The following is a 13,049-nucleotide window of genomic DNA, read 5'->3' on the forward strand; positions in this document are numbered from 1 at the left end:
AATACTTATTTTGGCAGGTTATAATAAGAATAGAATCAAACTCATTTATGTTGGTATAAAAAAATGAACAAGAAAATATAAAGCACTTAGTACAGTGCCAGGCTGATCATAGGAACTCAATAAATGGCAATTGTAATATTACAAAAGGTGATGGAAGTCAAAGACAATTTACTGTACCTCAAGAGAGTAGAGGTAGGATCAGGAGAATTTCCCAAATGTGTTCACAGACCAAAACTGGGGGAAAGGCAGGGTAGTTTCCTGGTAAGAGGAACAGCACACGACAAGGGAGAGATATTAAAAAGTATGGTACGTTTCCAGGACGAGTTCATTATTCCTGAAGGGAGAAGGCAATAAGGGCGGAAAAACTGGGCCGAGAGGGGAATCCAGGTTGGTGATGCCCCTGGAGGGCAGGTAATTCTTACTAATTTCTGTATTTTCTGCTGCTGGCACAAAACGTGACCCATACGTTTGTAACAATGGTGAAATAATTCATTCCTGTTGTTAAGCAATAGGGTTGTAGAAATATTTGAGCAGTAAACATGCTACAGTGAAAGGATTCTCGGATTTGGAGTCAGGAGACTTGAAGCACTCTTTTGACTAATGACCTGTGTTTTTATACTGGTTTTACAACTTACCTGCTGCCTGGCCTTACCAAAGTACCGACATATTGAGTCTCTTGACCTATAAAACAGGGGTAACAACTAACAAGCGATTATTAAAGAGTTGGCGCTAGTAAAGTACTCAATAAAAACAGCGGCTGCAGCTGCTAAATTCTCCTTTAGGTCTTTTTCCATACTTGCGAAATGACACGGCAACAACTTTCCTTCCAACCACCACTGAGAAAGTATACCAGGTTTGCCCAAGGACAAAAAGGCCCCGCCCGGCCCGCGCCACACAGGTCACCTACGCAGAATGCAGTCCTGGGGGGTTCCACTTGTGTCGCTCAGCGATGGAGGGCGCGATCGATGACAGGCCAGTCCAGAGACGGACCTAGATAGGACAGCGTGAGGCCCAGCCGAATTTCACCGAAAACCAGTTCACACCACCTCCCGATTTGTCCACACGAAAAGCCATGGAAAAGCTGAGGGAAAGGAAACCGGAAGTAGCGTGAGCCGTGAGGAACGGGAAATGACCTCAGCACGTCGGAAGTGTACTCGTTTCCAAGGCGACGCCCCTGCTGCCTCTCCAGCCAAGTGGCTGGAGTCGGGAGGCTGGAAAGCGACTCCGAGAAAGTACCAGCGGAAGGCGGCCGCCGCTACGGCGACTCGCAGGGAGTAGCAGACGAAGACGGCGGCCGCCGCACTAGCCACCACGTATGGAGGATAAACGGCCTACACAGCCATTCCGGCGCCGAGTCAAGGGAAAGAGTTAGCGACGACAGGGAAGGAAAACGTGAAGAGGGCGACCGCCGCTCCAGGGTCGCTGCAGGAAGCCTAAGTGGAGACGCCGGCTTCTCCCGCAGTGACTTGAGAAGAGTCAGTGAAAATCTCGGCCACTGCCGCAGCGTCTCTAGGGAGAGAGTTAGGGGAGATAGTGGCCACAGTCACAGCTGCTCTTGGGAGAGAGAGAGGGGAGACCGCACCTTCTGCAGCAGCGACGTGAATTTTAGTGAAGTTGGAGGCCACCAAACTACCGACTCCAGGGGAACAGCCAGAGAAGACCGAGGCCTCCGCCTCAGTGGTCCTTGGGAGGGAGTCAGTGACGTTCGGGACCCGCGAACTAGTGACTTCGGGGATAGAGTCAGTGACGATCGCAGTCGCTGCCTCAGTGGCTCCTGGGAGGGAGGGAGTGTCGATGGCAGCTACAGCCTTGGTAGTTCTTGGGAGGGAGTAAGTGGAGACCGCGGCTACGCAGCCAGCGACTCCTCCGGTGTGAGCGGCAGTGAAGACGCCAGCTACCGCTTCAGTGGCTTTTGGGAGAGAAAAAGTGAAGACGAAGGTTTCCGCTGCAGCTTCTGGGAGAGAGCAAGAGAGGACCTTGGGCCCCGTCCTAGTGACGACGGAGAAGAGGGCCGCTGCCGCTGCAGTGGCTCGTGGGTGAGAGCAAGTGAAGACCGCCGCAGCATCAGGGGCCTGGACTCAACTCCTCCCCAGAGTCGGAGGTGTTGCGCCATGCCCGGGGTGGCCAATTCAGGCCCCTCCACTTCCTCTAGGGAGACTGCAAACCCCTGTGAGTCAGACTATGTCATTGGCCCTCATCTCTGTCGTATTCCTTTTCTCACTTAAGCCCGCAACAGCCTTAGCCCTTTCTGGCATTTCGTTTTCTCATCTGTCACTCCCCCCTTTCCCTTTTTAATTTATTTTCAGGGGATACCAAAGCTGTTCAGCTCTCCCCTGTTCTGTATTATTTCCGCTTTCTTTCCTTTTTTCCATCCACACTGTTCCTCCGAGTCTTCTTGCCCAGCTTGACATCAACTCTTGTTCAGTCTTGTGGACCCTTTTAAGTTCTTCCTTGACTTCCCTGCAGCATTTGACCCTGTGGAGATGACAAATTAGTACTTAGTTTTCTTCTTTCACTCCATGGAGTGACCCTTTCCCTTACCGTTTTCTTTTCTTCTACCCTCTTCTTAAATGCAGCGTTTCCCCCTTGATGATGCCATCATTAGTTCTCTTTTTCTTGTCATTTACTGTGACTTCAGTCCTACTGATGGCCCTCAAATCGGTTACTCATTCAACCATCCAGTAAATATTTACTGCATATGCCTACTTTGTGCTCCGTCTTAAGGAACTTAAGGAACTTAAGAAGACAGGCACATTCTTTACCTTCTAGTGAAGAAGATAAATACTGAGCAAATAATGACAAGTGAGATGAGTGTTATAAAGGACGGTAGAATGCCTCTGATTCCAGTAGGGGGTGAGTATGGGTGTCAGAAAAAGCATTCTAATACAGAGACACACGTAACACTGAGACCTGAATTCCGTATCTCTCCTCAGAGCTGCAAACATACATATATATGTCTCCCTTCTGGAAATTTTCCTTGGGTACCTCAAGAGCAGCATGTCCAAAATGTAATTTTATATCTATATATCCTCTCTGTCCTTCAGTGTTTGCTGTCTCAACTAATGGCACCACAGCACTCAGATGATAAAGCCAGACACCTTGGAGTTATCTTATTACTTTTCCCTTGTTTCACCCACTGTATCCATTCCAGTTTAGTTCATTCTAATTTTATTAATATTTGTTGAATCTTTCTCCTTTTCTTTTCCCACTGTTCAGAGTCTCATTTTTTCTGGTCTAGACAATTATAAACTGTATTCTTACATGATCTACCTACTCTCTCTCTCTTTTTTTTTTTTTTTGGATTCGGAGTCTTGGTCTGTCCCCCATGCTGGAGTGCAGTGGCGCGATCCTCAGCTCACTGCAATCTCCGATTCCCAGGTTCACACCATTCTTCTGCCTCAGCCTCCCGAGTAGCTAGGACAACAGGGGCCTGCCACCACACCCAGCTAATTTTTTGTATTTTTAGTAGAAACAGGGTTTCACTGTGTTAGCCATGATGGTCTCCTCCTGAACTCATGTTCCGCCCACCTCGGCTTCCCTAAGTCCTGGGATTACAGGCGTGAGCCACCGCACCTGGCCAATCAACCTACTCTTTAGTCTTGCCTTTTTGCTCCCCATTCAATAAATTCTCTTCCCTGAATTTAGCCTTGTAAACTCAGCCTTACAGCTCTCAATCATTATAATTCTTCTGTTTAAAATTCCTCAGTGATTCTCCACTGTCTGCTCAAGTCCAAGTTTTTAAAAATAAGTTTCACCATTGTCTGTTTCTTGTCTAGTTCTAGCCTATTTTTCCCCTTAATACTTTAGTAATAGGATTTGTGTGTGTGTGTGTGTGTGTGTGTGTGTGTGTGTGTGTGTGGTTTCTTGACCATGTCCTACTGTTCATGCTATTTAGGCCTACTCACTGCTCCTACTCTCCTTGGCAAACTCCTGTTAATCCTTGAAGATTCTATCTTAGATGTAACTTTTCCCAGGAATCCTTCTGTGTTCCACTTCCCTCCTACCCTGGCTGAGTTTGAAGTCATCTGTGCTTCCACAGGTTCCTATGAATATTACCATCGTTGCTTTTACCACATTATTTTGTATTTTGTGTTTGTATCTTCTCTACTAATCTGTGAGTTCCTTGAGGGTGTCTTCATCTTTTTATCCTTATGGTAGACACCAAACTTACGTTGAATAGATGGATGAGTGGATGAGTGAATAAATCGGGATGGAATGTAGTGAGAAAAAAGACCATAAAATTAGATGGAGCCAAATTATGGGAGACCATAGAGGTCATACTGAGAGTTTGGGTTCTGTTTTGTAAACTAGCAGTGGCCAACCAGTAGCAGTTTAGAGTAGGGGCGTGAAGTGATCAGGATAGTTGGTCTGTATAAGATGGATTAGAGGAGTGTCTCTGTGTAAAATAAGTAGAGTGGATAGAACATCATTTGTAGGTCTGGCTGTGCTAGTTTAAAGGAGAAGAATGAAGGTCCGGCCTAGGGATTAACATCACTGAACGTTTATTAAAGGTGTGTGTGTGTGTATGTGTACGTGTGCACACCTTACATATGCTCTCGTTCCCATTTGCCATATATCTTAATTGTTCTTCAAGGTCTTGCTTGAATGTTTCTTCCTCCTCTGTGACTTGTTTTGTTTCTCCTTAATTGTACCTGTACTCTCTGAGGACATTGCTGTCGGGTTTTTGTTTTCATTGTGTATTTATCCAAATAGATTTTAATGTGTTGGCGGAAAAAAAAAATTAAATCCATGTCCATTTTCTATCATGTTATCATAGTGCCTGACTCATGGTAGATGTTCAGAAAGGCTTTTTGAGTATACTTATAGCATTTTGCTAAGAGCAAAGATATAATTAGAGTATATAAAAAGATGTAATAAAAGTAAGATACAATTCCAGTGTAAAATACGATTTTTGCCCTTAAGAAATTAACATTCTGATTGTGGAAAGAGGACATGTACATAGATAAATAGTAGTACAAGGTTGCACAGATCATTTGCCAGAAGTGTTGGTGAGCTGTTTTCAAAACAACTTCAGGTCTGGATTCATGCCTCTTTTATTTAGAGAATGCTGAAGTTGAACTGCTTACTCCTTCATTCTTCTCTAATAGTTATCTGTTCATGCTTAGATACCTTTATTGCCTCTGGTTCACAATGCTTATTAATTAAATTATAAAATATGAAGCACTAAGAGTATGTGAATTAAAAATCGTGGCCTGCCATTCCTTTCTTAGTGTAAGACATAAATTAGAAATATAAGAAAGATGTTGATAAAATATATTTGCATGTATGCAGAGATGAGGCTCTGGTGAAGTCTTTTTCACTAGGGAGGCCTTTGTTATGGAGAACACATTGGGCATATTTCAAAATGGTTACTTTCCCCTTCTCACTGCCAAAAACATGAGTTCCTGGCTTTTCACAATGGTAACCTGGTGAGGTTTCTGAAGGTAAAATCTATGAAAGTGTGGTGGCTCCCTAGGTAAGAGTGTGGCCCTTAGAAGTTTCTCATTCTTTGGCTAGTATGTACTCAACCTCTGGCAAGTCATCAACATTACCATGTAAGCGCTTCTACCACTTTATGGCTCCAGTGCTTCTGCTCCAGGACTGTATTTTTCCATATTTGTCTCTCCAGATTTGGGGTGGCAGTTTGCCCTGAGACTTCGGTTCTCTGATGGGTCCAAGAAAAGTTGTTCATTTTCTGTTTATTCATTTTTCCCTATAAGGATGGGAGTGTCAACTTCCATGCTTTTTACATGTCAGTGTTGGAACCAGAAGTCTGTTTAAGATATTAATGACAAACATCTTTGTAGTAAATTATTTGGAAAGCCAAAGTAATTTTGTGCTTTCTGTTAGATCACTGTTTTAGTCTTTTTTTTCTGTCACAGTTTTGTAGTACATTGTAAGTAATTTGATTTTTCAATAGGTTCCAGGAATAAGGTGCATTTTGGCAGCATACATGATGCAGTACGAGCTGGAGATGTAAAGCAGCTTTCAGAAATAGTGGTACGTGGAGCCAGCATTAATGAAGTTGATGTTCTCCATAAGTTTACCCCTTTACATTGGGCAGCACATTCTGGAAGTTTAGAGGTAAGAAACTATACATATCACTAAACTGAGGTAAGTTTATAGCTATAACAGTTTTTTAAATTTAGCAAACAGGGCTGAGACCTTATGGTAGGTACTGCATATATTTTCTTTTCAGTCATAGTCAGTTTAATATTTGGGTATTCCACTTTGCTAGGGCTTTATAACAAATTATCCTAAAATTTAGCGTAATAAAATAATGATTTATTTATACTCGTGAACAAACCCAAGAATTTGGATCCTGGAGACAGCTTGTCTCTGCTCCATGATATCTGGGGCTTCAGCTGGAATATTAAAAAGCTGGGGCTAGATTCTTCTGAAGGCTTGTTCACTCAAGATGTCTCTGGTGGTAGATGCTGGTTATGGATTAGGCACCTTAAACTTCGTCCCTGTGGGCCTGTTTGTGAGGATTCTACATGTGAGCTAGTTTCTACTTCCTCACAATATGGTGACTGGGTTCCAAAGGCAAGCACAGAGGATTACTTGGAGTGGATAATATAATGAATGCGTATTCTAGCATTTTTGCTTTAGTAGCGTCAGATTTTTAGAAAAGAAATGGAATGTTGCAGGTACATTTGAAGTCCCTAAGTACCCCTCTCAGGTGCCATTCCTCTGCTTCCAACTCCAGAGATAACTATTACCCTGATTTTGGTGTTTATTATTCCTATCTATGTTTTATGCTGTTATTACATATGATTATATCATTCTTTTGAATGACATACATTATATAAATGATATCACATTATGTATATTATTCTTTAGCTTGCTTTTTTTGTTCAACAATATGTTTTTGAGTTTTATCCATGTGGTTACATATATTTACTCTAGTTCATTTCTTTCAGCCATGTTGTTTATTCTATTCTTAGACTGGTATCAGAATTTATCTGTTTTTGTATTGTTGGATATTTATTTGGTTTCAATTTTTAGCTAGTACAAACTGCTTAGTGAGTATTTTAATGCAAATCTGATCCTTGGGCTCTGTCCAAGGCTAACTAGCACTTTTCTCATGATTCAAGGTTATGTGTATGGGGGGCTTATTTTAGCTACTACATTTCCCCAGCCGATAAGCTACAATAGGTCTGTTGACAATGCATTGTCTTTTTACCCCTACCACACACACATGACTTCCTTCTGTGAGTATGGCAGTCCTGTGTGATATCTTCTTTATTTGTACTTCTTTGCTTCTTGTAACCAAATCTAGTTCAGAGACTCTCCCTCTACCAGTTTGTGTGCCTCACTTAAGTGTTATTATAAACAAAGGATTTTCACTTTTGCCTTTCTTTGGAGCCTGATGGTTCTTTGTGAGGTGGTATCACAAAGTGGGGAAGTACTGATTTTACTCTGCCATATTCTAATAGACATCAGGATATACCATTTATTTCATCTCTTTTCTGGTGCCCTTTCAGCTTCTCTTATTACTCTCACTCGGTCTACTTTGGTTAACTCACTCCTCCTATTGTGTAATTGTAGTATTGTTTACATTTCTTTCCTACTTTACAGTTTCTCCAGTCAGTCTTTTAAACTTCTTTGGCTTTATCGCTTCTACATAATTCATTTATTTGCTCTCTCTCCTGACTTTTGGATTATGTATTAGGTGCTTGATCATAGCTCATGCATATCTGACTGGCATCTCAAATTCAATTAGTCTAACACTAAAACTGTTATATTTTTCCCTCCCTTTTGTAGTTTTCCAGGGCAATAGCCTTTGAATCATCATTGAGTTGTTTCAATATTTCATAGAAGCAAAACACATTATCAGCATTTGTCTAGATGAAGGTGCAGTTCGTGTTACACATTGATGCAGTGAGAACTGGTCACTAGGGCAGTTGATTCTGCTCCATCTTTGTCTCCTGAATTTGTCCTCTCCATCCCCATAACCATGTCCTTAGATTTAATTAATTTTATTTTTTTGTGTGTGTGGTCCACCTGTAGTCCATATACTATATACAAAGCTATTTTCTCTGTAAAACTAAAATCTAATATTACTTGAGACCTTCCTTAAAACTCTGTAGTAACTCTCTGCCCTCCATAGGATAAAGTTCAAGCCATTTAACATGGTAGACTTATCTCTCTAACCTCGTCTCCCACCATAATTGTTCTATGCTATAGCACTGGTGACTACCATCATTTCCCAAATTAGTCTACTGTTCCATATTATCATAGGCTTTGCACATGCTGTTTCTTTTCTTTTTTTTTTTTTAATACTTTTAAGTTCTAGCATACATATGCAGAACGTGCAGTTTTGTTACATAGGTATACATATGCCATGGTGGTTTGCTGCACCCATCAACCCGTCTTCTAGGTTTTAAGCCCTGCATGCATTAGGTATTTGTCCTAATGCTCTCCCTCCACTAACCCTCCACCCCCCGACAGGCCCCAGTGTGTGATGTTCCCCTCGCTTTGTCCATGTGTTCTTATTGTTCAGCTCCCACTTATGAGTGAGAACATGTGGTGTTTGGTTTTCTGTTCCTGTGTTAGTTTGCTGAGAATGGTGGTTTCCAGCTTCATCCATGGCCCTGCAAAGGACATGAACTCATTCTTTTTTTATGTCTGCGTGATATTCCATGGTGTATATGTGCCACATTTTCTTTAGCCTATCATTGATGGGCATTTGGGTTGGTTCCAAGTCTTTGCTATTGTGAATAGCACTGCAATAAACATACATGTGCATGTCTTTATAGTAGAACGATTTATAATCCTTTGGGCATATACCCAGTAATAGGATTAATGGGTCAAATGGTATTTCTGGTTCTAGATCCTTGAGGAATTGACACACTGTCTTCCACAATGGTTAAACTAATTTACACTCCCACCAACAGTGTAAAAGAGTTCCTATTTCTCCACATCCTCTCCAGCATCTGTTGTTCCCTGACTTTTTAATGATTGTCATTCTAACTGGTGTGAGATGGTATCTCATTGTAGTTTTGATTTGCATTTCTCTAATGACCAGTGATGAGCTTTTTTTCATATGTTTGTTGGCTGCATAAATGTCTTCTTTTGAGAAGTATCTGTTCATATCCTTTGCCCACTTTTTGATGGGGTTGTTTTTTTCTTATAAATTTAAGTTCCTTGTAGATTCTAGATGTTAGCCCTTTGTCAGATGGATAGATTGCAAAAATTTTCTCCCATTCTGTAGGTTGCCTGTTCACTCTGATGATAGTTTCTTTTGTTGTGCAGAAGCCCTTTAGTTTAATTAAATCCTATTTGTCCATGTTGGCTTTTGTTGCAATTGCTTTGGGTGTTTTAGTCATGAAGTCTTTGCCCATGGCTATGTCCAGAATGGTATTGCCTAGCTTTTCTTCTAGGGCTTTTATGGTTTTAGGTGTTACTTTTAAGTCTTTAATCCATCTTGAATTAATTTTTGTATAAGGTTTAAGAAAGGGATCCAGTTTCAGTTTTCTGCATATGGCTAGCTAGTTTTCCCAGCACCATTTATTAAACAGGAAATCCTTTCCCTGTTGCAAAAGTCAGATTTGTTGAAGATCAGGTGGTTGTAGATGTGTGGTGTTATTTCTGAGCACTCTGTTCTGTTCCATTGGTCTATTTATCTGTTTGGGTACCAGTACCATGCTGTTTTGGTTACTGTAGCATTGTAGTATAGTTTGAAGTCAGGTAGCATGATGCCTCCAGCTTTGTTCTTTTTGCTTAGGATTGCCTTAGCTCTACGGGCTCTTTTTTGGTTCCATATGAAATTTAAAGTAGTTATTTCTAATTCTGTGAAGAAAGTCAATGGTAGCTTGATGGGAATAGCATTGAATCTATAAATTACTTTGGGCAGTATGCACATGCTGTTTCATCTGCCTGTCTCATCTCTTCCCACTGGTTACCTGGTTGAAATCCAGGTCAGTCAGTACCCACTTGGTAAAGCTTTCTGTTTTCCCCCTCAATATCTCCCAACTAGTTATTGACTCCTTAGTGCTACCTCTAAATCTTATAAATTTAAAAAAGTGTATCACTTTAAATTTTATTCTCTATTAGATTTTGAGCTCTTTGAAGATACCATTTGAGTCTTATTCATCTTTTTTTCCACAATACCTAGTGTAATATCTGGCATATTATAGGAGTCACATCATAAGTTCACAATAAATGTTTCTCATGTTGCTGAATTTGTTGAATTAAATTTACGTTTATGTTTTTAGTGTCTAACACAGTGCCTAGCAGATGTTCAATAAATGTTGGTTGGATTTTTTTTTTTTTTTTTTTTTTTTCAGACAGGGTATTGCTCTGTTTCCCAGGCTGGAGTGCAGTGGTGCGATCTCAGTTCACTGCAACCTCTGCCTCCCAGGTTCAAGCAGCTCTCCCACCTCAGTCTCCTATGTAGCTGGGACTACAGGTGCATGTGCCTCCATACCTGTCTAATTTTTTGTATTTTTCGTAGAGATGGAGTTTCACCATGTTGGCCAGGCTGGTCTCTAACTCCTGACCTCAAGTGATCCACCCGCCTTGGCCTCCCAAAATGTTGGGATTACAGGTGTGAGCCACCATGCCCCAGCCTGTTTGTTGGATTTTAACAAGCGTAAACAGAAACCAAAAGATTTTAGTGCTTTTCTCTATTCCCACTTAAAGGTCATCTCCTAAATTTTCCTTTTTTTCTTTCTTTCTTTCTTTTTTTTTTTTTTTTTTTTGAGAGGGAGTCTTGCTGTGTCGCCCAGGCTGGAGTGCAATGGCACCGTCTTGGCTCACTGCAACCTCTGCCTCCTGGGTTCAAATGATTCTCCTGCCTCAGCCTCCTGAATAGCTGGGACTACAGGCATGTGCCACCACACCTGGCTAATTTTTGTATTTTTAGTAGAGACGGAGTTTCAACAAGTTGGCCAGGCTCATCTCAAACTCCTGACCTTGTGATCCACCTGCCTTGGCCTCCCAAAATGCTAGGATTACAGGCATGAACGACCGCGTCTGGCCCTATGTCTTTACTTCAGCATTACATTAACACCTTTACAGTTTTTTAACCTTTCTGAATTTTCTTAAGATTTTTGGTATTTATGTATTGGTTGCAAGAAATAATCACTAAATTAATAATTGGTAAAAAACCATGCTTTATTGGACTTCAGTTTTTTTCAGATGAAATCTGCTATTGAGCCCCTAGTAGACTTTTCATTTCAGATATAGTGTTCAACTCCAGAATTTCCATCTGGTTTGGTTCTCTTCTCTGTTCTCTCTTTTCTCTTTTCAAGACAGAGTCTGGTTCTGTCGCCCAGGCTGGAGTACAGTGGCATGATCTCGGTTCACTGCAACCTCTGCCTCCTGGGTTCAAGTGATTCTCCTGCCTCAGCCTCTTGAGTAGCTGGTACTGCAGGTGCCCACCACCACGCCTGTCTAATTTTTGTATTTTTAGTAGAGACAGGGTTTCACCATGTTGACCAGGGTAGTCTTGAACTCCTGACTTTAAATGATCCACCTGCCACAGCCTCCTAAAATGCTGAGATTACAGACATGAACCACTGCACCCAGCCGGTCAACTGATTTTTAACAAAGATGCAAATGTAATTTAGTGGAGAGCAGATATATTTTCATTAAATGATGTTGGTATAATTACACATATTCATATGTAAGAAAATGAACCTTTTATCCTAAGTGAATTAATGCAGAAACAGAAAACCAAAAACCACATATTTTCACTTATATGTGGTACCTAAATATTGGGTACACATGGACAAAGAGATGGGAACAATAGACACTGGGGATTCCAAGAGTAGATAGGGAAGGAGGCAAGGGTTGAAAAACTACCTGTTTGGTAACCTGGTCACTATTTGGGAGATGGCTTCAATAGAAGCCCAAATGCCTCAGCATCATGCAATATATCCATGAAACGAACGAACTTGGCACATGTACCCTCCTAATCTAAAATTAAAAAAAAAGGAAATGAAGCTTGAGCAATACTTGGCACCATATGCAAAAATTTACTCAAAACAGATTGTAGATAAATGTAAAACTTATAAAACTTATAGAGAAAATAGAGAAGAAAACCTTTGCAAATCATGCACCTAAGAACTTGTAACCAGATTATATAAGGAACTCTCAGAACTCAGCAGTAAGAAAAAAAATTTTAATGGGCAAAAGACTTCAGTTGACACTTTCTGAAATATGGATGGCAGTTAAACATATGAAAAGATGTTCAACATCATTAGCTATTAGGCAAATGCAAGTTAAGACCACAATGAGATGTCAGTGCATACCTGTAAGAATGGCAGAAAAAACAAAAACCCAAAAAAATGACAATACAAAGTGTTTACAAGGAAATCGAGAAACTGGAACTCCCATACATTGCTGGTGGGAATGTAGAGAGGTACAGCCACGTTAGAAAACAGTTTGGCAGTTTTTAAAATAAAGTTAAATATATACTTATTTTATGTCCTAGCAATCTCACTTCTACATATTCACCCAAGACAAATGTAAAACCAGTACATGAATGTTGACAGTGGCTTTATTCTCTAGTACCTGAACAATGCACATAATAGTCTTTTCATAAATATTGTTGAATAAATGAATGACTTACTATGATTATTATTGAGATTGAGGTTTTTAAATATTTTATTGTCATTAGTCTCTGCTGCAGGAAAATGATATTTACTTGATAAGCCTTTTAAACAAATAATATGATTATGACTTCTATAACAGTGTATCCCAATGATATGATCAATTCTTTTAAAAAGAAAGAGGTGGTAGCATATACAAACTTGAACATATAAAGACAGTAACACCGTATGTGGTACAGACCTTTAACTACTGTATTATATTGAGATTTAGATTAATTTTTAAAAATCTTAAAGATACATTTGATTTCTCTCATTTTTTTTAAATAAACCGGTTATTTTTTAGAATCACTAGAATAACAATGTTTGCTCTGATGCAAAAGCTCTGGATCCGTTTAAAGATCTATGTTTGAGATTGAAAACTGGCAGCCTTTGAGTGAATTTGACTCTTAGATCTGTTTTCTTTGGCCTGCACGGTATTGGTCAAACAGA

General features: G+C 40.5%; 1 protein-coding gene across 8 annotated transcripts in view; it reads left to right on the forward strand.

Annotated features, from left to right (window-relative positions):
* The first annotated feature begins 1,195 nt into the window (after positions 1 to 1,195).
* ANKRD42 (ankyrin repeat domain 42) overlaps positions 1,196 to 13,049 on the forward strand; it is a 73,964-nt gene continuing 62,110 nt past the window's right edge. For 6 of the 8 annotated variants that reach the window (XR_008510952.2, XM_054523973.2, XM_063728040.1 and 3 more), the window contains exons 1-2: positions 1,951 to 2,169; positions 5,921 to 6,084. Coding sequence is in view for 6 of the 8 variants with exons in the window: in XM_054523973.2 (XP_054379948.1) it covers positions 2,112 to 2,169; positions 5,921 to 6,084 (222 nt within the window). In the remaining 2 variants the exon portion in view is untranslated. 8 annotated transcript variants of the gene reach the window in all.

This window comes from Pongo abelii, chromosome 9 (assembly GCF_028885655.2).
Source record: "Pongo abelii isolate AG06213 chromosome 9, NHGRI_mPonAbe1-v2.0_pri, whole genome shotgun sequence".
In the NCBI taxonomy this organism is placed as follows: Eukaryota; Metazoa; Chordata; class Mammalia; order Primates; family Hominidae; genus Pongo; species Pongo abelii.